This window comes from Portunus trituberculatus, chromosome 44, assembly GCF_017591435.1.
Source record: "Portunus trituberculatus isolate SZX2019 chromosome 44, ASM1759143v1, whole genome shotgun sequence".
In the NCBI taxonomy this organism is placed as follows: domain Eukaryota; kingdom Metazoa; phylum Arthropoda; class Malacostraca; order Decapoda; family Portunidae; genus Portunus; species Portunus trituberculatus.
The window spans coordinates 810,001-837,500 of record NC_059298.1 but is presented as its reverse complement, the minus strand read 5'-3'; the positions used below and the strand labels follow the sequence as shown (position 1 = coordinate 837,500).

At 43.3% G+C, this 27,500-nt stretch overlaps 1 protein-coding gene and 1 non-coding gene across 2 annotated transcripts in view; both read right to left on the bottom strand.

Moving 5' to 3' along the window:
- The window catches only part of LOC123519074, a 119,082-nt gene that overhangs the window by 58,778 nt on the left and 32,804 nt on the right, over positions 1 to 27,500 (bottom strand). Inside the window, exon 4 of the mRNA XM_045280260.1 lies at positions 7,779 to 7,806. Within this exon, the coding sequence (XP_045136195.1) occupies positions 7,779 to 7,806 (28 nt within the window). The remainder of the gene's footprint in view (positions 1 to 7,778; positions 7,807 to 27,500) is intronic.
- Trnag-gcc lies at positions 15,966 to 16,036 on the bottom strand. The gene has a single exon. It is a non-coding gene; the product is annotated as a tRNA-Gly (tRNA).

Here is a 27,500-nt window from a genome sequence, read left to right as displayed (position 1 = left end):
AGTAGCAGCAATGGAAGTGGTGGTAGTGGCAGCTATAGTAGTAGTAGTAGTAGTAGTAGTAGTAGTAGTAGTAGTAGTAGTAGTAGTAGTAGTAGTAGTAGAAGTACAAGAAATGGTATACAAGTAAGGCGGAGATGATGATGATAAGTAAGAGGAAATTTAACAAAACCAGCTGTTGATAATAAAAAAGCTGAAGTAGTAGTAGTAGTAGTAGTAGTAGTAGTAGTAGCAGTAGTAGGACAAGTAGTAGTGGTAGTCGGAGGAGGAGGAAGAGAAGAAGGAGTAGAGGTCGTATAAGGAAGCAAAATAGCCAAAGTATTAGGAGAAGTAGCAGGAGGAAGAGGAGAAAGACGGATAGATATGTAGATGAAGAGGCAGAAAGTCATGCACGACTAGGCGGTACAAACGGTCAGCAAATGTTCTGGCTGAGGGAACAGGAACGGACTAACGGGGTAACACTCCTGCAAACACTGGACCATGGCAGGGAATGTGGGGCACCGGGCCGAGTGGGCAAGATAATAATGGTACGCCAAGGAAATATGATAAAGAACTGGAGGTGGAAGACGTTAAATCAATGAAGGTAATTTTTGAGGTTGTTTGCGGCAGTGTCCGAGGCTTTACACACACACACACACACACACACACACACACACACACACACACACACACACACACACACACACACACACACATAGTGGATAAGGTGGTGAGCGTGGGATCGGGCAGACGTCCACGCGTAGGTTCAAATCCCACCACGTACAGCCTTAAAACACTTTGCCATTTGTCGAGTGGTTTAAAGTCACCTACATGTCACCATGATACCCAGGTTCTAGGTGGTTACACTCAAGATGAGCTTGGGCGGTGATATGGGCCCTAATATGGGTACCACTATAAATAAAATTGCCTGCGCCACTAATGGGCGGAAGTTGAACAGCGCTTCCCATACACTCTTCAAGTGTGCCTACAGGCGCTATAGGCCTTACAGTAAAAAAAAAAAAACACACACACACATCACGCCCCTGACCGTGTTTTCTCGCCTCGTGGCATTCCGCACCACGCTGCACGGACCCCAGGGTACGGTTGAACCATCACAAGGTAATCCTGTCCCGAGACCTCGCCTCTCTGAGTATTTTTTTTTCCTGTGTGTGTGTGTGTGTGTGTGTGTGTGTGTGTGTGTGTGTGTGTGTGTGTTCTGTTACAGTCATAGTAAGGGAACCTTCGTGATCGGCGAGGTCTGGTCTGGTCTGGTCTGGTGGGTGATAAATAATGAGTGACATGGCCGCGGTGCCTTCACCTCCTCGCCCTCGCCGCCAGCCACATTCAGACCAATGGCATGAAATATGCTCATGATTATTTCATAACATTATAATTAAAATAATAATTTTTCTGGTGACGTTCATGTGCCATCAAAGTATTTATGCTGAAGGTAATTAAAACGTCAGCGGGGTGATGGAAGTGGGCACGGCGCCGGGATGCAGGAAACCTTGTCGTACAGCTCTTGAGGTCCAGCGGGAAACATTCCTGCATGTGAAACCGCAACGACTCGGTTTTTATGGAGGACGTACAATGTTCTTCTTGCTTACCAAGACAAATTGTTGCGAGACAAAGGATCGAATCAGCCAGACAGGCAGCTCAAGGCAAGATTTTTGTGAAGATTCTTAGGGAACACATCTCGTACTGCCGCCACACTTCCAACTAGGAGTTTTTTTTGCTTGTGTGCAAGCCAGTCAATATAAAGTGTCATTCTACCCAATGTCTCTCATGGTTTAGGAACAAGATAAACGAATACGTGAGTGAATAAACGAATGTATGAGTGAGTGAATCCATAAATAATGAATTAGGTAAGTACACGAGGCAATGAGTAAAATAATGAATATAGCGCCGAAGGAAATAGTGCAATGGACAAAGGAAATGAATATGCAAGAAATTAAAGACCACAAATAATTATAAGAGAATGTAGTGAAGATACAAGAGTACCTGAAGAGGAAAAGAGTGGAGGTTCCTTTAGAATGTTGAACGTTTGTGGCCTGGCGGGCGAGAGGAGAGGGAAAACTGAGTCGTGTAAAGCAAAAGACACGTAGTGGTCAAATGAGAGACATAAATTCTGGAGTGACATGTACGGAAGATAGGAACAGATAAGAAAGTAATTATTGTAACGTACGTGGCGTCGGTCTTATAAACGAGGAAAGAAGTTGCATGAGGGAAAGACGGCGAGCGTCGTGTTTATGAGCCGCCGCTACGTGTAGACTGCTAATGAAAAATAATGATACTGATTTTACTAATGCCGCTGCCACTGTTCTGTTCGCTACTGTTGCAGCAACAGCTACTGGACCTGTTGGAAACGCCGCCGGCACCACTGCCGCCTTCACTCCCACCACCAACGCTCATGTGTTAGTGGGGCTGTCGCCTCTGTTATTGCTGCTGCTGCTGCTGCTGTTGTTATTGCTGCTGCTGCTGCTACTGTTGTAATTGCTCCTGCTGCTGCTGCTGCTCTATGCTGTGTTTCATTGGCTAGCGGTGATTAAACTGTTATCTGAAGCTGATGGTCCTCTTCACAAACTGTTTCTCTTTGTTGCAGCTGTTGCTATGGTGCTATTGCTGGTGGAGTTGGCGGTGTTGGTGGTGGTGCTGCTGCTCCTGTTCATGTCGTTGTCACAACTATTACCGCTGGTACTGCATCACATCGAATAAGTTCACTCCAATTCAAGTATAATTCGCGTAAGCTGTGTGATAATAGTGTGTATTTTACTCGCATGAGGTCGTAAAGGCGGTAAGATCTACTAATAGCCAGCCTATTAGAGAGAGCAATATTTGGAGACGTGATGCGGATCTAAATCACAGACCTGCATCGTGTGTTTAAGGCGCGTAAATTGGCGAGATGAAGATAAGAAATGAAATTGTTGAAAATGTATTCATTACCAAGATCATGTTGATGGCTCCTATTAACAAACACATGAAAAACTGAAAGCTAAGAACAATAATGAAAGAAAGTTTGAAATGATTAACATATCACCCAATGGTTGCCACACTGGCGAGGCGCTGGTGAGGTGAACGTAAAGGTATTAACAAACACTGCCAGTGCCAATTCTAGATTGCAAGAAATAATTGATATAATTCAAAGAGAATATTAAAAAACACAACTATGTAATAATTTACTGACCTCCCCCCTCCCTTCTCTCTCTCTCTCTCTCTCTCTCTCTCTCTCTCTCTCTCTCTCTCTCTCTCTCTCTCTCTCTCTCTCTCTCTCTCTGCTGTGCCTTGTAATGCCACCTTGCCTTCCTATGCAGTTTCTTCCCTTTATTAGATTGACTAGAAACAAATTATCATCCCTATTTGGTACAGAGACAGCAGTGACACGTCCTTCAAGCAGATGAAGTACGCGTACACCACCACTCCAATCAACGCGAAGGGAAGGTAAGACACAAAGGTACGATACTGAAGAGCAGCAACCAAGGCAGAAAAGTAATGCAGCAGTGGGAGAGAGACAACTACTTGCCCAGAAAACCATTGGACGAACACGAGGAGCAAGACAGTGAACAGCGTAACACTCATGTGGTACAGATGCCTCATGAAAGTGAAATGACAGGTGCACTCAGGTTGTCCACCATAAAAGAAAACAGAGGGTGGCCGTGGAGGGAGCACTCGCCAATTGCCTGTTGGTGGCGTTAAGGTGCATGAATACCAGACGCGCTCCCCACAGATGGAAACAAAGGGTGATTTTCTGCGTGTAATATACAGTGTCTTCTGATGCATATTAGTAGATACAGAAAGGCCGAGTAAATGTTCCGTTCTATGCCATCAAATAGTTTCGTTGATTTTCAGCTAAGTATTGAATATAAAAGTCACAAGTAAAAGTAGATTTGAAGTGTAAATACAAATTAGAACAGCAATATCATTCCTACATTTTCCTTAAAACTCTGTAATTACTGAAATATAACATGTAGTACACAGTGCGTACCAGCAACTTTTTCATGCCAGATTTAATACCGATTATTTGGCTTACAGTAAAAATCCGTCACTAAGTTCCAAATGCATTCAAGCACACCTCGTACTGAGCAGGCAAAATCTAGCAGGACGCAGACTGAATGGTGCTTGGAGTAAAAAGTTTAAAGAAGAGATTACTAAATATCACCATCAAATCATGAATAGTGGGAAGGAATAGACTCGTAGGCGGAAAGCTGAGAACGAGCCCATGCACATACACACACACACACACACACACACACACACACACACACACACACACACACACACACACACACACACACACACACACACACACACACACACACACACACACACACACACACACACACACACACACACACACACACATGTAGCTGCTATCATAAAAGTTCGTCTGTCCTTCCCTCACACACCTTCCAACTGCAACGAGGGCTGTGTCATCTGTAAATATTGACTGACTGGCTCTCCACTCCCCTCCTTGCCCTGCGATGCGCCATACCCTATCTCTCGTCCTGTCACTCCATCCGCAAGGCTCTCCTAACCCTCGCTCGTATCACAATCATGTAGAAGACTCTATAATGGAAAAATACTATCTTAATACATTTTTTTCTTCAATAGTCTAAACTTTACATGGCCCTTCGCAGTCATTCGCCAATCCTCGTGCATGCTGTTCTTATCAAAAATATCATATGCCTCCTTTGGATACATAAATGTCATATAAAAAGCTCCATCATTCTCGGCAAATCGTCCAGACACCTTAGTCCCAAACACATGATCGACACAGTCTCTGCCCACTCCACCCACCAGGCTCGTCCCACACGCACCACTTGGGTTTGATTCACTGTCTTCTTACCCCCAATGTCTCTCATACACACACACACACACACACACACACACACACAGACACACACACACACACACACACCAAGATAGATATATAGATAGTTTATGAACCACAGTTTTACATAAAATCGTTAAACAAAATCTAAGGGTAAAAATCAGAATGAATAAAACTGCAATCTGAAACATAAAACAAACCGTTGTCAATTAATTAAGATTTCAAAATATCAAATGCAATAGTAAAACAAAAGGAAATAGTTACATTAGAATACGTGACTGGGCCATTATCTTAAATACAAAGGCCATAATAAAAGTGACACATTCAATAAAACACAAAGGAGTCGTACAAACATAAACTGCAAAGGGTTAACTAAAAATATGATAACTTCAACACTTAATCATACCGAGCCAAAATTTTGTGGATTATTTTACAGCATCGTTCGGTGTCGCATTTGTCATTAAAAGATCCTCCATACTATCTAAATCATAGATGTATCTAATACCAACAGAAATGGGACAAACCTCCACCACAAGCCATTCAGTCTGTACAGCTCCACAAACAGAGCCGTTCCTCTATGGGCAAACGACCTCCTACTCGCTTGTTTTATCGCCCGCTCTCTATCGTCAGGGTATGCCAGACACACGAAGACCAGTGGATGGCATTCTAATGTGGTCATTGATTGTGTGGCGCGCGAAGGTGGAGTTGATGGTGCTGTACACGGCGTATCGCGACTCAGTAGAAGCAGCGACACGCTCATGCACTCTCAGCATAAGCTCCTTCATTCTACAATTTGTGGTCGTTAGTTATAAAAGTAAGGAAGTGGTGCGTAGCTTATATAATTCCTATGTTAGGCCCCATTTAGTGTATTGCATACAGGCCTGGTCACCCCATTATAGGCAGGATATCAACATGTTAGAAGCAGTTCAGAGAAGAGCAACTAGGATGATACCAGCATTAAAGCGCCTGGAGTATAGAGATAGATTAAAGGAATTAAACATGTTTTCATTTGAGAGGAGATGTATAAGAGGGGATATGATAGAGTTATTTAAAATGTTCTCAGATACAAACTACATAGATGTGAGATCTTTCTTTACCTTAGAGGAGGGAAGTAGGACTACAAATCATGGCAGGAAGATTAGAAAGCAAGGCTGCAGGTTAGATAGAAGAAAATATTTCTTTAGTCATAGGGTGGTAGACTTCTGGAATGCATTGCCAGAGAGGGTTGTAAATAGCACTAGTTTGACAATGTTTAAAAACAGATTAGATAAGCACTTAAATTTATTAGATTTATAATTATGTATAGCACTGCATGATAGTTTTTTATAAGAAATTTACTATAGTTAAACAAGACATGATCCCCATGTATGGGGATCACAGATTGTAGAGGAATTCGCTGCAGGACTTAGCCATGTTAATGGGCCAAATATTTAAATTTAGTATATAATGTATTGTGTACTTGTAAGTGTATATTTAAGTACTGATGACGAGGTCGCTGTGCGACTAATACAGGATAACCTAGATGGGCCCTGGTGGCCCTTTGTTATCCTATTATTTATGTTATGTTATATGTTATATGTTATGTTATCCATAGTACAGCGGTGTCGATATAGCCCGTTATTGTTCTCTTTGCGGCGGTGTATAACAAACATCATAGGGTCATCAAAGAGCCCATTCCTATCCGTGACGATCGTGTTTGTACTAAAAAGAAAAAAAAAAAAAAAACTTCAAAATTAATGAGGTAGCTACTTTTTAGCTTGGTCTATGCCCGATTGCCTAAATTCCATTCTAGGCATTTTTTTTTTCATTCCATAGCAAAGTTTATCTGTTCTAATTGTAATGATCTCACTAAATGTTCCGTCATCGAATTGAAAGTATGGAGCCGTTACAACATGCAATATAACATGTCATGTCATCGTTTGAGTGTTCAAATTTCTACTTTAGTCAAGTATCACAAACAGCTTTATTTCAAGACCCACACTCAAACACTACATATGCGTATTCCATATTACTACGTACACAGTAGGTATCATCTTTCAATCTGTAAACAATTGTATCGTTGGAGGGACCTTGAAAAGATCACTACCGCAGTGTCATTCCCAAATTGTTTTTTTTTCACCACAATCCATTTCTCTTTCCATCACTCCTTCCTTCTGCAGTCCTTATCTTCCCCGTATCCTCACAGCGACACATATCCAGCTATCACCATGAATAGTAGAATATAGCAAGTGATTTCAACCCAGCTATTATCATAATGGACAGCAAAACAGTGAGTGTATATGGAAGATTACTTATTCAAACTATGATTAAGTGAGGCATCTTTGCATGCGTGGACTGCATAGTGATGAAAAGAGAAAAAAAAAGTCCTGAGCTACGCCTGTGCTGCTGACCATTGCCGTCTTATTACACTCCAGGCGGGAGGGGAACAGCCTCACTGATTTATCTATGAAGAAAAATCAGCGCCCCCTACTGCCTCTCCTCCTCCTCCCGCACTCTTCGCATGCTGCTCCCTCTCTCTCACTCTCCTCTTAAGGCTCGACAAAATTTATAGTGCAGTAATTCTCATGTTAAATAACCTCCAAAAAAACCACAAAAGCAAATCCACGCTGCAACGGATGGACAAATATGAGCGACGCGGCGAGACTGATAGTTTAGTTCTTTACAGACTGAATAGGACATTCCAGGAGTGAGGAGCTCAATGGCGGAACAACCAGAACAAGAGGACGACACCCTCCAGCCAGCTGCTGCTCCACACTTTTTCTCTATCTCGTTCGCCTACAAAACTTAATGAGTGCTGTAAGCCACACCTCGCTTACAACACACGGCCAGACCTGCGTGCCGCCCGCTCCGAGCATAACTACCACAACCACAAAGCAAGCCGAACCCACTCCCCCGACCTGGAGGAGACCAGAACACCTGGAAATAATATGAGCGCGACAAGGCCCCGGCCACAGCGTCAGGGACTCCTACTCACCTGTGATGATGACGCCGCGCCACTGCTCCTGCAAACGAAAATTCCAATTAATGGTATTGAACAATATCTTATTCATTGCAGAAAAAAAAGGATCAGGAAAGAGCCCCTAAAATTCATTGTGAATGTCAACGTCACATGTTTTGACAAAGATGAAGCGTGCAAAGTGCGGTCTCAACCAAACAACCTTCCAGTACACTCGTGAGGAGGGCTGGCCACCTTTGCACGGGGGGCCTGGCGCACCACAAAGCAGGTGAAATATGACACTGGTGAAAAGAAATCACATGACTCGTCTAAGCTCCAAAAAAATGCCACAAGAAACCTGAAAGAAAGAAAACTAACGTGTTCACCACATACACATGATTTAAATGCCAGCATCGGAAGTTATCCAAGCTGGCAATAAACCACCAACATAATACTACTATTTCTACAACAACTACTACTAGTACTACCACTATTATTACTACTACTACTACTACTACTACTACGATTATTGCTGCTGTTGTTGCTACTGCTGCTGGTACTGCTATCACTTCATACTGTTGTTGCTATTGCTGCTGCTACCGCCATTACTGTTGACACTTTTAAGGTCGGGTGCTATTGTTGGTACTGCTGATGCTCCAATTGCAATATCAACAACAACATGAACAATAAGAACAAAGATAACAACTACCACTACAACTACTATTATTACTACAACAACAACTACTACTGCTACTACTACTACTACTACTACTACTACTACTTCTACTACTACTACCACTACCACTACAAATTCAACCAGCACTACAACACCACTGGCAGGACCACTACGACAGGTCCGTGTTTATCTGTTGAAAATCGGCGGCAGCGGCGGGACGGACCACACTGGGCACATTATGAGCGATGACACAACAAATTCCTACAAAAAGATAATAAACAACTGTGACCAATAAAAGCAGCAAGAAAACCATGATAATTCGCAGACTCAGGACATGCCATAAATCCACACACACACACACACACACACACACACACACACACACACACACACACACACACACACACACACACACACACACACACACACTTAGCACCTTGTATATACTTATCTCACTAACAATAGACTTTACGAACAAAGGACATACTTCCATTTCTCTCTCTCTCTCTCTCTCTCTCTCTGTGTGTGTGTGTGTGTGTGTGTGTGTGTGTGTGTGTGTGTGTGTGTGTGTGTCAGAACCAAGCTAGCCTCCCCACCGCCACGTCCTTCGGCAGCCAATGTCCTCCCCGGGGCGCGGCGTGGAAGCCTGGTCGCTGTGGTGAGGTGCCCAGGGTCGAGGCTCCCCCGCTCAGCCGCCGCGCACTTGTTACCTGGTGTGGCGAAGTAATTAGGAGGTGAAGGCCAGCCAGGGTGATTGATTTGTCTAATTACCGACGTGACTGCTGCGCCCCTGTGCCTCTGTGGCCGCCATCTTGACACTAAGGGAGATGGGAGGTGGGTAGGGAGTGTGATGGAAGGAGGTGTGAAGGAGGGATAAATGTGAAGGAGGGGTTGTGTAAATGAAGGATGGCTTGTTCACATTGTTTTGTGTTTGGTTTGTCTGAGTGTCTGTTTGCCTGTCTGTTTGTTTGTGCTCTCTCTCTCTCTCTCTCTCTCTCTGTGTGTGTGTGTGTGTGTGTGTGTGTGTGTGTGTGTGTGTGTGTGTGTGTGTGTGTGTGTGTGTGTGTGTGTGTGTGTGTGTGTGTGTGTGTGGGTGGGTGGGTGAGTGTGTCTGCCTCTGTTTTTCTTTGTTTGTTTTGCTATCTGTCTGTGTTTCAGTTAATCTTCGTCTGCCTGTCTCTTTGTTTATATGTGTATACATGTCTACCTTTCTCCATGTCTGTCTGTCTGTCTGTCTGTCTGTCTTTCTCTATCTATTTCTCTATCTATCTATCTATCTATCTTTTAGTACATAACAGTGCTTAACATAACAAAGAAAACTGGTAAAGTAGCAATGATCTGTAACAAAACAAAGCGTGAAATGGAACACAGCTTCTCGTGACAGGACAGTGAGCAGATCGTTGTGAATTTTATATTTACTGAGCTGATGCGCTAATGCAATAATGCGTCCGTTATTTCGGGGACTGCACCTGCAATGAATGTACTTTTTCTACCACTTACATCATAAAGCACACATAGTAGGAAGCAATAAATTAAGAGCAAACCGTGACTGTAATATGAATGAATAGTTTGATGTAATGAAATTGATCGTTCCCTTTTTTTTTTCTTATACCATGTGGGCTTTTCACGTGAATTTATGGGCTAAAGAGGATACTTTTTTGGGTTACCTCCTACCTGAAAGCCCACCCGCTAGGAAACCGTTGCCCTGAGTGAGGAAGCCCAACCTACACTCGGACCGTGGACAGGATTTGAACCCGTGCGCTTGGAGATTCCTCAGACCCCAAAGCACGCATGGTTCCATTGTACCACGACTTGCTGTAGTATCCTCGTAATTCCAAACACGCTATTTGTTACGTTATTTTGTGTCCACGGTGTAATGCATAACATTAGAAACCTTTTTACATCTGTTCGAGGTCTTAAGTTCATCATCACTAAACAGAGCTACTTGTGGTGACGTAATATTATGAGTAGCTTAGATTTTTGTTACCAGTTATTATTCCGGTATTTGCACTCACACACACGCACGCACGCACACACACACACACACACACACACACACACACACACACACACACACACACACACACACACACACACACACACACAGTTAAGGATCTAATCTTAAGTCCCTCTCAATCCCCATATGTATATTTTCAGTATGTATGTACTGCAATTACTAATAAACCGCATTATTATTATTATTATTATTATTATTATTATTATTATTACACACACAAACCGAACTTCTATACCAATACGTAACTGACTTCATCGTAAAAAAAATGAAGTATTAGTAATATTACACTAAATATCCAGCAATAATTTAGCAATAATAAAGCAGGATTTCCTTTATTTACTAACAGACACAAACACAATAAAAGAACAAAACTTTTATCAACACCGGGACTTCATCGTAAACAGGGAACCATATGAAGCAACACCACTATTCCACATAAGATTTAGTGGAGAACTCGCATGCGAGGGAGCATAATGAAGGATGGCAGGTGAATGGTGGAGGTGACGCCTTGGTGGTCACATCCAGACACGCTCAAGTCCCGCCAATGTCTTCCCTTTTTCGCCTATCACTGAATGCTTTAGAGTCGCCTCGGTACATGTCGCCCATTCACCCTCGCCTTGATTGTGGCCACGGTCAAGTGCAGCATCGGTGGGCAACATGGAAGTTTAAATGGTACAGCTCACTATGACACGCCATCTGCCACGCCGCCACTTGTTGCGCCTTCACCACCATACTGAGGCTTGAAGACACCTGTGGTAGTCATTCGTTCTTCTCACTTCCTTCTCATTTTTCTCTTGCTTCTGTTCTTGCTTCGTATTCTTCTTCTTCCTCCTTGTTTTCCTATTCTTTTCGTTCTTCTTCATTTCTTCTCAATACCGAAAAATATAATCAGTTTTCCAGTCTTTCCTCTTTCTCTATACTTCCTTCTCCTCTCCTTGCTCCTGTTCTCTCTTCTTATTCTTCTCCTCCTCTTCATTCTCCTCATTTTTGGTTTTCTTTTTGTTCTTCCTCTTTCTTCTCCATACCGAAATCTCTCTCTCTCTCTCTCTCTCTCTCTCTCTCTCTCTCTCTCTCTCTCTCTCTCTCTCTCTCTCTCTCTCTCTCTCTCTCTCTCTCTCTCTCTCTCTCTTCTCGTCATCGTAATCATTATCACCTCCTCCTTGTTCTCATCCAGCTCCTTATCATTATCTCCTAATTACCCTCCTCGTCCTCCTCCTCTTTAATTAATCTTTTTCTTTCTTTTCTTCTCGCTTTTGTTCTTTCTTTACCTCTCCACTTCTTCCCTACCTCTTTCTCCTCCTCTTTCACTATTTTTTGTTTTCTTCTGCTCCTCTTCTTACTCCTCCTCCTTTTTGTCCATATTTTTCTACTACTACTACTACTACTACTACTACTACTACTACTACTACTTCTTCTACTACCACCACCACTACTTCTATACTTCCCTCCCCACCACCTCCACCACTACCACCACCATCACCACTATCACCGTGGCCATCCAAATGCGGGGTCGAGGTGTTGACGACTCAGAGGCGGCGGGAACTGCTATACAGACTAATGGATGGCCGAGCTGCAAATATTGGATTACATTGTGCCTCGCTGGTAGAGGTGAGGGAGCTAATGGTACGGCAGGAGGGGGAAAGGAGAAAGGAGAGGGAGGAAGACGGAGCGGCGGAAAGGGTATAAGAGAATGCGTGGAGGGGAATGAAAAGGATTGGTGGTGGTGGTGGAGATGGTGGTACGGCGCAGGAGAAGGAAAAGCTTACGTTAACCCTTCAGTACCAAGACGGGTTTTCATATTCATTCTGGTGACTATTTGGTGATTTTCTACAGCTTCAGAAACTCATGTAGGGGGTTAAAATGGTGAAAACTGTCTCCGTTAATCTTCTGACCTCCATAGACCCTTCCTAATGTCAATAAAATGGTCTAATGGTACACAAACCTCAAGGTAAAAATGTGTCCCAGTACTGAAGGGGTTAAGGGAATAGAAGGAGTGAGGAAGGAAAGGAGAGGCGGCGGTGATATAGGGAGATGCGTGAGGTAAAGAGAGGTGGCAATGGAAAGGGAAGGAGGTAGCGTGAATGTGCTTATTTTGAAGGCTATTAACGCCCAGAAGTGACATAAATAAGGTAGTTCTCTGAGTGGATAGGTGTGGGAGAGTGACAGAACACGATATAGAGTGTCTGAGTGGGTGGCAAGGGAGAGGGAAGGAGGTAGCGTGAATGTGCTTATTTTGAAGGCTATTAACGCCCAGAAGTGACATAAATAAGGTAGTTCTCTGAGTGGATAGGTGTGGGAGAGTGACAGATCACGATGTAGAGTGTCTGAGTGGGTGGTAAGGGAGAGGGAAGGAGGTATAGCGTGAATGTGCTTATTTTGAAGGCTATTAACGCCCAGAAGTGACATAAATAAGGTAGTTTTCTGAGTGGATAGGTGTGGGAGAGTGACAGATCACGATGTAGAGTGTCTGAGTGGGTGGCAAGGGAGAGGGAAGGAGGTATAGCGTGAATGTGCTTATTTTGAAGGCTATTAACGCTCAGAAGTGACATAAATAAGGTAGTTCTCTGAGTGGATAGGTGTGGGAGAGTGACAGAACACGATGTAGAGTGTCTGAGTGGTGGTGTGTGAATATGTTAGTGTCTTTCCTTCTTTTATTCGAGAATCATCTTTCACTCACTTCCACGTCTTTATTTTTCTCGATCCGCTCCTTATAAACCCTGACGATTGAGAGAGAGAGAGAGAGAGAGAGAGAGAGAGAGAGAGAGAGAGAGAGAGAGAGAGAGAGAGAGAGAGAGAGAGAGAGAGAGAGAGAGAGAGAGAGAGAGAGAGAGACTAAACACACACAAGCTGCACGTAACTCAGCTAGGTAGTGACCATAGCAATACTTTCACGCAAGCTCAGGTGAATTCCTTCGACCTTAACCTTGACGCCTTCCTTCCCTTGCCTTGCCTTGCTTGCCTCACGCGTCCAGCCACTCGTACAATAAAAGAGAGTCCGGGTTTGCCATTAGTGGATCCTCCTACTGATAAGTCTACCGAAGTGAACAAACCAATAGAAAGAAGCGGTTTTCCTTAAGCTGCGGCTGACTCATAGTGTGGAAAGTCTCTCCTGACTGCACCAGCGAAGGATTTAACGACGGTACTCTTGTTTCAGAAAGCAAACACGCTGTATTTTCATACATTTTCCTTCATGACAACCTATAAAATATACTCTCGTTCTCTAGTGTTGTAAAAATATCCACATCTCCGAAACAAAACTAAGATGCGGCGAGCTAAGCTATACAGAAAACGTATAAACTTCAACTCAAATAGCAAAAACATTATATAAGCCACGCTACCTGCTTCACATAACAGTAATTTGTGTCAGTATTATTTTTCCTTTATACGCAAGTTTCACATGAACATAAGAGAAGCCACTGTGTTCTTTGAAGCCAAGCGTGACGCCACACCTAATGAAACCTTTCTTTTCCAGGTTTGCTCGAGCGAATAAACGTGTTGGTGTGGAGTGTGGAGATTCTTTTTTTTCTCTCTTGCCAAGGGTGGGGCGGCTTGTTTCAGTCACATAATTTTCCTTCTCTTTTTCTTTCTTCACGATATGACGCTCCACCTTGTTCATAGTGTACTTTTAAGCCATATCAGCTTCATTCACTGCATGAGCTTGACGGCAGAACTGTGATGTTTACTAAAGTGTTCTCAACTACAGAACGATTTCGTGTATTCCACTTCTCTGCTTTGGATTCCTCCACAAAAAATGTCAAGGTAAGAAATATAAATCCTTATCAAATGGCGAGACTGACACGTTCCCTGGAGGGTAACTGGTCCACAGGTCACGATGCGTGTGTTCTCTGCATCCACCACCGTAATGGCGGCCTGTACCGACAAGCAGGTTATCTGGCTCCTTTCTATGTTTATATTAAAGGGCTGGAGAGGGTGATGGCGGGAGCAGAGAATGAAGGAGGAGGAAAAATAGAATAATGATTGATTGTTTGGTAAAGTGATTGAGTGACTGAATGATAAAGTTACATTGGCGCCAAAACAGGTGTAAGCATATAGTGCCGGAAATCAAGATGGAAAAGAAAATTCGTAGCAATGTGAAATAATAAGGAAAATTCCAAGTGTCTAATGTAACGTGTATATGATAGAAATACACATGTACCGCGCATAGATGGCAAAACATGTGTTAGTGAAGAACACATTCCTTGAAAATGAAAAAGTTAAGGAAAATAATGATAGAGTGACTCAACAGCTGAAAACGTAATAAAGATTAACACAAACTTGAGTGAACGAAAACGAAGACACGAAGAAGAGATGACGCGCAAGTGCACCATAGGAACACCGAAAACATATTTGAATGACATAGGAACACCAAAACATTCGTACTGACTCACATACAATATTGTATAGCAATCTAGACTTTTTCGGCGTCTGTGATACGTACACCAATAAAACCTTAAATAGATAAGACGTGAAAATCATCAACAACAAAACTATCATATAAATATAAAGAAAAACGTTCAGGATACATCGAGTACTAGAACAAAAACAAATCAATATACCACAGCGCACCGCACGGTACCCACCACGGCGCCTCACAACCCGCGTGACGAAGCAAACACAGCGGAGAAAACACAAAACATAACGACTAAAACAGCGAAAACGGCCACTCCCCTTGTCTTGATGGAGAGAGAGAGGAGGAGAAGGAGGAGAGAGCTAGAGAGAAGAGGAGAAATGAGAGGGAAGGGGGAGAGAGGGGCGATAGGTAAGGGAAGGTAAGGGAAGGGGGAGGGAAGGTAGGAAGGTTCATATATCGCATCACTGTCTTGAGGAGTCGTGTTCGGATCTCTTTACTGCTCTCCGATGCTTCGAACTCTGAGTAACAAGTTGGTCCCCGCCACCACGACGAATTGGGGGGAGAGGAAGGGAAGGAGGAAGGGAGGTGAAGGTGAAGAGAGTAAGGAGAGAAAGAATAGGAAAATGAGGCAGGAGGAAAGAATACATAAGGAGGATCATGTATGTGAAGAAGAACGGAAAGAAAGGAAAAGTGATGAGAAGAAACTGGTGGAGAAAAAAGAAGAGTGAGAAGGGAAGGTTATGGGAAGAAATGAGAAGAAAGAGGCAAGTGGATGACGTGTTAAGTGTGACAGAAGGAAGCGTGGAGAACAAGCAGTGGATGAAGAAAGGGAGATCTCTGGATGGGTGACGGTTCAGCTGCCGAGAGAAAAGAAAAGAGAGAGAGAGAGAGAGAAAGAAAAAAAGGACATGAAAAAGGGCGAGATAGAGAAGAGAGAAAGGTTTGTATATAAATAACTATAAATAAATCAATAAACAAAAAAAAAAAAAACGAGGAAAAGAGGGAAGGAGTAGAAAATGACGACAGAAGAAAAAAGGAAAAAAGAAGAAAAAAAGAAAAAAAGAATAGGACGACTTCGTTATCTCTGAGGGTGTGGGCGCTGGATAACGTTGGAAAGAGAGAGAGAGAGAGAGAGAGAGAGAGAGAGAATGTTTGAAAATATAAGAACACTAATGATAAAATGTGCATCGGCCGGGAATCGAACCCGGGCCTCCCGCGTGGCAGGCGAGAATTCTACCACTGAACCACCGATGCTTGGGAAAGAACTGATAAACAAAATAATAAATTCCAATAAAACAACAATAACACTAACGACATCAACATAAAGAGAAAAAGAAGCATAAAGAGAAATTAGAGAAACAAAAAGAAATAAGTAAAAAAAAAAAGAATCGAGGAGGAGGAGGAGGAGGAGGAGGAGGAGGAGGAGGAGGAGGAGAAGGAGGAGGAGAAGGAGGAGAAGGAGAAGGAGGAGGAGAAGGAGGAGGAGAAGGAGGAGGAGAAGGAGGAGAAGAAGAAGAAGGAGGAAGAGAAGGAAAAGAAGAAGACGAAAAAGAAGAAGAAATAGAAGAAGGAGAAGGAGGAGGAGGAGGCGAAGAAGAAAGACGAAGAGTAAGAAGAAGAAGAAGAAGAAGAAGAAGAAGAAGAGGAAGAAGAAAAGAAGAAGAAGAAGAAGGAGGAGGAAAAGAGGATGAAGAAGAAGAAGAAGAAGAAGAGGAAAAGGAAAAGAAAAAGGAGGAGGAGGCGAAGAAGCGAAGAAGAAAGACACGGAGTAAGAAGAAGAGAAAAGAAGAAAAAAAGAAGGAGGAGGAGGAGGAGGAGGAGGAGGAGGATGAAGAAGAGGAGGAGGAGGACGGAAGAAGAAAAAAAGAAGAAGAAGGAGGAGGAAGAGAAAGAAGAGGAGGATGAAGAAGAAAGGAGAAAGAAGAGGATGAAGAAGAAGAAGAAGAAGAAGAAGGAGAAGAAGAAAGGAGAAAGAAGAGGATGTAGAAGAAGAAGAAGAAGAAGAAGAAGAAGAAGAGGAGGAGGAGAATGGGTCGAGAAAGGCAATGAAAGGAGAGGTATCAGTACTTTTATCAGCGTGTTTATCTCCACACAACGTTCAACATTCGGGCGACTAATATCGACTCTTATGTTAATGCCTTGTTATCTATTGACGTCGCCTCCTGATGGATATATTTTCATTTTCCTAAAGCTAATGTCTGCGTGTAGGTATTCCGGTACGTGTGTGTGTGTGTGTGTGTGTGTGTGTGTGTGTGTGTGTGTGTGTGTGTCCAAATGCTTGCGTATGTGAAAGGTTATTTGTTTGCCTATTTTGTCTGTCTGTTTGTCTGTCTCTCTGTTCGTCTGTCTATTCAACTGCGTTCTTTTCCTTTTTTTTTCTTCGTTTTTTTTACGTGTCTAAAACAACGATTGTCAGTTTTTCTTTTTTTTTCTTTGTCTGTGCACGAAAGTTTGTATAATTTGCTGTTGGATTTTAGAGTCCATTTTTATCTAACAATTATTTTTCTGTGTATAGTTGTCTGTCTGTCTGTCTCTCTCTCTCTCTCTCTCTCTCTCTCTCTCTCTCTCTCTCTCTCGCTAGTTAGTTAACACAATCTATACCAAGCATGCCTAAGTATACAGTTCACGTGGGTTGCTCCTCTCTCTCTCTGTACTTGCACCGGATACATCACAATGATCTACACCGGGAGGGCTTCAGTCATACAGTGCAACGCTCCCTGCGCCACTCAAGCCTCGCCCTAAACTTAACCATTACTTGTCCGATGCAGGGATCCGATAAAGAGGTAAAGCGATATCTCCTTGCGTGGCCAGATTTAGGAGCAGATCACCCTGACTGGAGCAAAAATGTGTGTGTGCGATATACGTAAATCTCTTCCTCTCCCTCTCCCTCTCCCTCTCTCTCTCTCTCTCTCTCTCTCTCTCTCTCTCTCTCTCTCTCTCTGGCCGCCTCGCCGTCCTCCGCCCCCCGTCACAGATGTACCGTGATAGGCTAGCCACACATCACACACACTGAGCATGATTCCTGCGATAAGAGGGGACACTGGGAGGGTCTCTGCTCACAGTACTCGCCTGTAAACACCAATTAACTGCGCTGTAGGTGGCAAGGGCGGAAGAGGAGGACGAGAAGACTTGAAGAGAGGCGAATATGGTAAGGCAGAGGAGGGAAAAAACTGGGTGAAGGAGACGAGAGAAGGAACGAGGTGTATGAGGAGGAGAGAGAAGGAAGGTGAGGAGGTGGAAAGAGATGCGAATATGGCGTGGCACAAGAGGGAAAAAACAATAGGTGAAGGAGGCGAGAGGAGGAAAAAAAGGAGGATGAGGAGGAGGATGGAGTGAGAGATGAGGAGGTGGAAAGAGAGAGAGGTAAATATGATAACTGTGAGGGATGTAGTTTTTTTTTTAGAAAGAGAGGATGGATGGAAAAAAACAATGATGTGGTTATGAAAAAAGAAAGACATGTCGAAGTTTGTGAGAAGAAAAAGAGATGGAAGAGGAGAGAGAGAAGATTTGGCCAGGAAGAATAATTTGAGAGAGAGAGAGAGAGAGAGAGAGAGAGAGAGAGAGAGAGAGAGAGAGAGAGAGAGAGAGAGAGAACCAGACATGCAGGCAGAACACACACACACACACACACACACACACACACACACACACACACACACACACACACACACACACACACACACACACACACACACACACACAAATAAGCATTAGGCCAGACACAGATAAACAGGCCGAAGATATAAGAGAAAAAAAAATGAATGAATGAAAGGAGAGACAGAAAGGCACAAAGAACAGAAAGAAGAAGAGACAGACGAATATAATAATCGAAGAATGGAGAGAAGAATAGAGAAAGAGAAGCATGAAAAGAGAGACAGAGAAGATATGAAGAAGAGAGAGAGAAAGAGAGAGAGAGAGAGGGGTTCTGGTTAGATTTTAAGACAGGTTGTACTTATAAATACACCTTTAACCTGTAAAATGAACAAGATTAATTGCAAGTAATGTATAAATAAATAAAGAACAAAATAAAAAGGAAAGAGAACAAAGACACTCTTAGAACTGACCTGTGACTGAGAATTGCGTGTCTCGTAATGAGTGTAATAAATAAATAGTCGTATTGCCTTCGCGAAATTGTTGTATCGTAAAGTAATTTCTTCAGTGCCGCTATAAAACCATTCGTCTTCTTCAATTACTGAGTGTGTAATTTCTAGCTCGCTTTTCTTCCGTTTTGGTGGTGGTGGTGGTGGTGGTGGTGGTGGTGGTGGTGGTGGTAGTGGTGGTAGTAGTAGTAATAATGTTTGCAGTGTTTTGTATTGATGAAAATAGAGGTTAATAGTGGTGGTGGTGGTGGTGGTAGTGATGGTGGCAGTAATAATGTTTGCAGTGTTTTGTATTGATAATAGTGGTTAATAGTGGTGGTGGTGGTGGTGGTGGTGGTGGTGGTGGTGGTGATGGCAATGTTAGTGATACTCTTCTTTATTTTTTATCATCATAAGGAATTTCAAACAACAATAAACTTACTTGTTTTTTTTTTCAATTCAACTCCATAACACTAACTCAAGTATTAGCAGAGAGAACCTAAGTACAGTATCACGAAACGAGAGAGAGAGAGAGAGAGAGAGAGAGAGAGAGAGAGAGAGAGAGAGAGAGAGAGAGAGAGAGAGAGAGAGAGAGAGAGAGAGAGAGAGAGAGAGAGAGAGAGAGTCACTAATCTGTCTCCGAATGGACATGAATATCTAATTAATAGTAAGGTATCATGTGTATGGTGCTCTGAGTGAGGTGGTGGTGGTGGTGGTGGTGGTGGTGGTGGTGGTGGTGACGACGGCTTTAGTGGTTGTAATGCAGTGGTGGTAAAGGAGATGGTGAGGGTGGTGGTGGAGGTAGTTGTGGTAGTGGTGGTGGTAGAGATAGTGGTGGTGGTGGTGTCGGTGTCAGTAACAGACAGTGTAACCAACCCAACCATAACTTACAATCAGGATGGAGGAACAAGCAGTTTAGCCTCCCCCTTCCATGCCTCTTCTCTCCGTCCTTCTACTACAAGCACCAACGACACACACACATACAAAAAAAAAAAAAAAAAAAAGAAAGAAAAAGAAAAAGAGAGAGACGGAACGGTGAATGGGCAATAAAAAATGAAAAAGTGGTGATGATAAGTACCTACTGCTGGGAGGAGGAGGAATGGGGAGAGAGAGAGAGAGAGAGAGAGAGAGAGAGAGAGAGAGAGAGAGAGAGAGAGAGAGAGAGAGAGAGAGAGAGGAAGAAGAGGGAGGGGTGGAAGGGCAGGGAGGAAGCAAGGAAGCAATGGAGGAGGCCAACGAAAAGAAGAACATGGAGAAAAGGGTGAAAAGAGATGATAACAGAAAGAAATACAGAAATCAGAAAGAGGAAGGAAGAGGAAGGAAGGGGAGGGAGGAAACAAAGAAGCAATGGAGGAGGACGACGAAGAGAAGAACGTGGAGAAAAGGGTGAAAAGAGATGATAACAGAAAGAAATACAGAAATCAGAAGGGATATAATAGTAATGTGCAATGTATTCTGAGAGGAAAATTCTGTACGAGGGAAGGAGTAAAGAGGATCTAGAATATAATAAAGGAAATAATGAAGGAATTGCAAGAGAAGTTACAGGGAGATTAAAAGAAAGCTGAGAAATAATGAAAATAATAATGAAAATAACAAACAATAAGGAATTAAAAAGTAAATAAGATAAAAGGAAGCCAAAGGAATAAAGAAACGAGGTGAGTCAGCCACAAGTAAACGGCAACGAAACAAATACAGGACAGTGACAGACAAACCAGACAAATCGAAGCACATGAATAAATAAATAAATAAATAAAATAAATAAGAGCATGCATAAACAGAGAAATACATGAATACAAAAGTGAATAAATGAACGGACAAACAAATGAATTAACTCTTGATAGATACACTAATTCACATTTAAAAATAATGAAATGGATAAACTCATGAGCATTAATCCAAGAGAGGAAAAGCAAACGCAACACTCCCTGAATTGATAACAGATAAGAGATACAAACAATCCTCACCTTTAATTACTTTGCCCTCGTCACGTCTAACAATTACAACAGTTTCACATACACAACTTCAAGAGAGGAACACAAAACACAACACCCTGTAAATTGATAACAGATAAGAGATACAAACAATGCTCACCTTAATTACTTTGCCCTCGTCACGTCTAACAATTGCAACAGTTACACGTGCACAACTTCAGGATTTACCTAAATTCCACTATGATTAATCTCTTCTTATATTCCAATACATGATAACGAATAAAAGATACAGTGGAGCCATGCGTGCTTTGGGGTCCGAGGGGTCTCCAAGCACACGGGTTCGAATCCTGTCCACGGTCCGAGTGTAGGTTGGGCTTCCTCACTCGGGGCAACGGTTTCCTAGTGAGTGGGCTTTGAGATAGGAGGTACCCTAAAGAGTACTCCCATAGATTCCCGTGAAAAGCTTACATGGTATAAAAAAAAAACACTCATTCTTAACTTCTTCAGTACCATGACGCGTTTTCTTATTCATTCTACTTACTATTCAGTGATTTTAAACAGCTTCAGCAACTTATGTGGTGATTAAAATAGTGAAGACTCTAGCCATTAATCTTCTGACCTCCATAGATACTTCCTAATGTCAATAAAACCGTCTAATCATACTCAAAACTCAAGGTAAAAATGCTTTCCAGTACTGAAGGGGTTAGTTACCTCGCCCTCGTTACAGCAGTTACACATACACAACTTCAGGATTAAACTAAATTTCACTGTAATTAATCTCTCTTATACTCCAACACACACCGATTAACATAGCGTAAATATTCTTAAAGACATCACTGGGTCTCATTTCCTGATTTCTTTTATATTCTTGTTAATTTTCCATAGAAACTAATAAACATAACGTAAGTCTTCCGAGGAGGTTCCTGTCAACCTTTTGTTTTTTTTTCCGACAAGTAATAATCTGCGAACTGTTTGGAATCAGCGCTGGGAGACGTGCAAATCTGAAGCCAACTTTGTTATCTAATGCTCCCAATAATTGACCTCTTCTCCCTCTTCTCTTCTATTATTCTTCTTCTTCTTCTTCTTCTTCTTCTCTCTCTCTCTCTCTCTCTCTGTGTGTTAATTATTCATGCAATCGGCACCGAAGATTAACCAAATGAGCCTGTCAGATGAGGATCAACTGCCTCAAATTTCAGGTAGACCTGCTCAGCCACCCTAAATAATTTTGTGCTGAGAGAGAGAGAGAGAGAGAGAGAGAGAGAGAGAGAGAGAGAGAGAGAGAGAGAGAGAGAGAGAGAGAGAGAGAGAGAGAGAGAGAGAGAGAGAGAGAGAGAGAGAGAGAGAGAGAGAGAGAGAGAGAGAGAGAGAGAGAGAGAGAGAGAGAGAGAGAGAGAGAGAGAGAGAGAGAGAGAGAGAGAGAGAGAGAGAGAGAGAGAGAGAGAGAGAGAGAGAGAGAGAGAGAGAGAGAGAGAGAGAGAGAGAGAGAGAGAGAGAGAGAGAGAGAGAGAGAGAGAGAGAGAGAGAGAGAGAGAGAGAGAGAGAGAGAGAGAGAGAGAGAGAGAGAGAGAGAGAGAGAGAGAGAGAGAGAGAGAGAGAGAGAGAGAGAGAGAGAGAGAGAGAGAGAGAGAGAGAGAGAGAGAGAGAGAGAGAGAGAGAGAGAGAGAGAGAGAGAGAGAGAGAGAGAGAGAGAGAGAGAGAGAGAGAGAGAGAGAGAGAGAGAGAGAGAGAGAGAGAGAGAGAGAGAGAGAGAGAGAGAGAGAGAGAGAGAGAGAGAGAGAGAGAGAGAGAGAGAGAGAGAGAGAGAGAGAGAGAGAGAGAGAGAGAGAGAGAGAGAGAGAGAGAGAGAGAGAGAGAGAGAGAGAGAGAGAGAGAGAGAGAGAGAGAGAGAGAGAGAGAGAGAGAGAGAGAGAGAGAGAGAGAGAGAGAGAGAGAGAGAGAGAGAGAGAGAGAGAGAGAGAGAGAGAGAGAGAGAGAGAGAGAGAGAGAGAGAGAGAGAGAGAGAGAGAGAGAGAGAGAGAGAGAGAGAGAGAGAGAGAGAGAGAGAGAGAGAGAGAGAGAGAGAGAGAGAGAGAGAGAGAGAGAGAGAGAGAGAGAGAGAGAGAGAGAGAGAGAGAGAGAGAGAGAGAGAGAGAGAGAGAGAGAGAGAGAGAGAGAGAGAGAGAGAGAGAGAGAGAGAGACTGACGCATGCTCTTGTTTATATTAATAATGTTAATGATATTCTTTCTCTTTAGTGACGATGTTTTCACTTAATGAACCTTTGAGTTCAATTTTTAATGTTTTTTGTGCTGAATTTCTGTCTTGTTTGTTGGTTTTGCTCCTTTTCAAAATGCTGTTCTCTTCAAGTTATCATTCAGTTTCCCTCGTTTTCAGGAAAAATGAGAGATATTATTCTCCATGAATATTTACTAATTAGTGTGTTGATCAAAATAATTAAAACATATTACTTATAACACCTCTCATGAATACTTTAAAGATACCAAGTTCTTTAGGAGCATGTTCGTCGGCTAATCATTCCCTTATTACAGCCTCGCCCTTGAGAGATATTCATCAGAGCTCAAACTTAAATGTTCTTGCTAGGAGGGTATAATAATGTCGCAGTTCCTTGTCGTGTTCAGCAGGTGCCAGATCCACTTCCCTTACATAGATACAGTGATCTAAGTGAAGGTGAGGCTGGGCTGGATCCAATGAGTCAGTCACAATGGATACACTGCAAGATCGGCCTGCTGATACCGCTGGCCCAAAGCAGGATCCAACACTGATAGGTGGTACAACCTTTGTTACGAGAACAATTGACCAAGAAATCAATATTATATTTTTCCAAGGATTTGCCACCGAGACAATATATGCTGACGAGGGACGTGTTGCTTACATTAAGCAGACTTTGGGTTATAATGTCTTGGTCGCTTATAATGATCATTTGTATATATTAATCAAGTGCCTAATTCTGGCACAAAACATCTTTTTATCTCTCTCATTAGAAGACAGGACTTTACAATTATGCTCATTATACTCTATTCTTGAGCAAATAATAAGTTTCTTTACCTTATTTTTCGCCTTGGCTCTACCCAATTGTCCCCGAGGCCACTAGAGGACACAGCTGCAGCGGGAGACTGATGTGCCCACGCTTCGTCCTTGTCTACAGTGTTTGTAGCGCACGTTAATTACAAGAACTGCTACACTTTCAACTGTTTTTCAGAGAGAGAGAGAGAGAGAGAGAGAGAGAGAGAGAGAGAGAGAGAGAGAGAGAGAGAGAGAGAGAGAGAGAGAGAGATATACAAAAAGCCAGTTAGCCAGGCAGTCACTCGATCACCCAGCCACTTCCAATTTAGAGGCTGGACAACACCCATACCCTACAGCTAGTAAGCGAGCCATCTAGGCAGGCAGTCTGCCAGCCAGCCTGCCTGTCAGTCAGTCAGTCAATCAAAACAGTATTTAGCCATCTATCTAAGCATTCCTGTATCCAGTCAGTTAGGGAAACAACCAGCTCGCCAACCAGCCAGTCAGTTTGTTGACCAGACTGCCCTTCAGTCAATCCACCAGCTTGTCAGTCAGTCAATCAATGCACTAGACTATTACACAGTTTACCAGTTCTTCAGCTAACCTGTCAACAAGCAAGTCAGCCAACATGACAGTCAGCAAGCCAGTCATTCCTCTATCCATAAGCAAGCCAATCAGACAGCCAGCCAGCCAGCCAATCAACCAGTTCTTCAGCCACCTGCCAGACATCCAGACAGTCAGCCAGTACATCAGTGAGCCGTGCCACCCCGGACACACACTCCTGTTAGCCGAATAAGGAGACATCTAGTTTACAGCGGTGGTAATCTATTCTAATTGGTGGCTGACAAGGCAGTTAGCAGCCCCTGATTCGTCTGTTGTGATAGGGGAAGACACTCCTCGCGCGAGACGTCTACATTGGAGAAGGCGTAGAGGCAGAGAGAGTCCGTCAGCCTCGCCAGACGCACGAACACAGCGGCGGACAGACGCATATGGGCACACCTTCCCTTACTAATTCTTCTCTGTAGTGTGGAGGGAATGTTCGTTTGCGCAAGGGAGAGATAAGGTGGCGGCGGGAGAAGGAAGGTAAATGGAGAGGATCGGAGAGAGAGAGGAGAGAGAGAGAGAGAGAGAGAGAGAGAGAGAGAGAGAGAGAGAGAGAGAGAGAGAGAGAGAGAGAGAGAGAGAGAGAGAGAGAGAGAGAGAGAGAGAGAGAGAGAGAGAGAGAGAGAGAGAGAGAGAGAGAGAGAGAGAGAGAGAGAGAGAGAGAGAGAGTCAGATTTTATTCCATCTTTTATTTTAAGGAAGACTGACACCCTGGAGAGCCTACATCAACACCCACCCCTTGCATAACACTGTCCACACTGCCGCTATGAACAAAGCCACCACACGAGCCGTTATCAGCAGACCTCCATTACCACACCTCACCTCACCACAGCCATCGCTTCCCTTCACTACCACACCGCCAGGCGCGTCACCTCATCCACAACACTGATACCTATATACTCATCAGCTCGTTGGTTATACTTCTCAACGTTCCTGCCACAAACACATACGATATTTAATACACTAGTGCTCGAAGTTTCACCCCACAATCACAGACACACATACACATAAACACTTAAGTTCCAAGAAGCTTCAAACCACATTCCTCTAACCAAGCCGACCTATACTTTAATCACTGCACATGTATTTCACCTCTTCAGTACTGGGACGCATTTTTACCATGAGTTTTGAGTATGATGAGACAATTTTATTTACATTAGGAAGGGTCTATCGAGATCAGAAGATTAATGGCCGGAGTCTTCACTATTTTAATTCCCACATAATTTTCTGAAGCTGTATTAAATCACCAAATAGTAAGTAGAAAAATATGAAAAACACATCATGGTACTGAAGGGGTAAGTCCTTTATGGGTATATTCTGGTATTACAAACTACAAACTACATCCATAAGGCGGGCGATATAGAAGGGCGCCCATACGAGTAACAGCAACATTCCCACAGGTCATGTTCAGCAGTACATCTTTTTTTTTTTTTTTTTTTCAGAGCAAGTTGTTGGTTGTGGTCCCAGTCACGACTCTCGCCCCAGGAGGTCCCCCGGCTACTGTAGGTGTGCAGCTCAAGGTCCCAGAGCCGAAGGTGATTTACAAGCCAATCAGAGGGATAATTTTTCTTTCCCAAACCGCACTGTCTTACATAAAAGATTCCAATTATGTGAGCGATTCCCTGATGAGTTATGCTGAGTCGAGTGTCGAGTGTTGCGCTCAGCTGGCAACATTCGCCGTGCTTTGGTGCCGCGCCTGCCATCTCATCTCGCCTCGTCTCGCCTCGCATCGCCTCGCCTCGCCTCGCATCGCCTCGCCTCGCCTCGCATGTCTTGTTGCTCCCACTTCTACATTAGTGTTGTTGTTGTTGTTGTTGTTGTTGTCAATGTAACTTTTAGTGCTAGGATTACTGCTGTTATCATATTAATAATTCATTATTATTATTATTATTATTATTATTATTACTATTATTATCATTAGTAGTAGTAGTAGTAGTAGTAGTAGTAGTAGTAGTAGTAGTAGTAGTTGTAGTAGTAGTAGAAGTAATATTATTATTATTATTATTATTATTATTATTTTGATTATTGTCATCATTATCATTATCATCAATGTTATTATCACAATCATTGTAATCATTATCATCACCATTATCATTCTAACCTCCTCACCACCACCATCACCACCACCATCACCACAATCATCCCACTAAAGGTAGTAAAGTGAGAGAGGCTTCTCACTCACAATCCCCGGCGTGCTTTGGGTCAAACACTTGTTTCCAGTATGGTGGTCCATATAAAGCCAAGCAGCAGTGAGTGAGGGAGGAGGCGTGCACACCACCACCACCACCACCACCACCACCGCCATCAGCAAGACGCAGCCGGAATAACAGCCTGCAACCAAGAGTGATGCAGGTCTTGCTCCTTGCTTACATTCCTCCTCCACGGGCGATCCCACACCAAGGCGCCGCCGAGGGAGGCCTCCCAAATCTCCTCAACTCAAGCTCAGCCAAAACTCCATCCGGAGGACGATAAGCGGCGGGGATAAAGTATAAGCGACAGAACCCTCCCTGGCGGCGGAGATGGCGGCCTCTGATAACCCCATAAATCGGCATCCAGCGTCTTAACCACCGGCCGCTCAAACAACACCATCCCGAGCCCTGCATTAATGGCCGCCCACTCCCAGCCTAATGTTATCATCACTCAATGAAAGACTCTCCTTGGATAAAATTTTATTAGGGGTTTTACTAACTTTTAACGTCAACTCTGGATTATCCCTCGTTTATGAAGACGTAACGACTGGATTAATCGTTCTATAATGCCGGTGCGCGCCAGCCTCACGCCGCGGCTGTAGGTTTGCTTGCAGGCCCCGCCCCACTGGTAAATAAAGCCACTTGTGACAAACGAGTCTACGAGAGCAGCGTGCAAGCAGCGCCTTCAGAACCACACACCATCCCACGACCCCAAAACTACCAACACCAACCAATATTTTTCTTATTTTTCTTTCGGCGACCTTTCCTGTTTATTTTGTCCAGAACGTCACTACTATCACTATCACTTTTCCTGCGTAATTAACACAATAACTTAGGCCGTTCTAAACTATCTGTGCTATAAAGTCTGACACGAGGATTTACCCTGAGCCGAAATGTGGTGGTGGTGCCGGGGCCTCC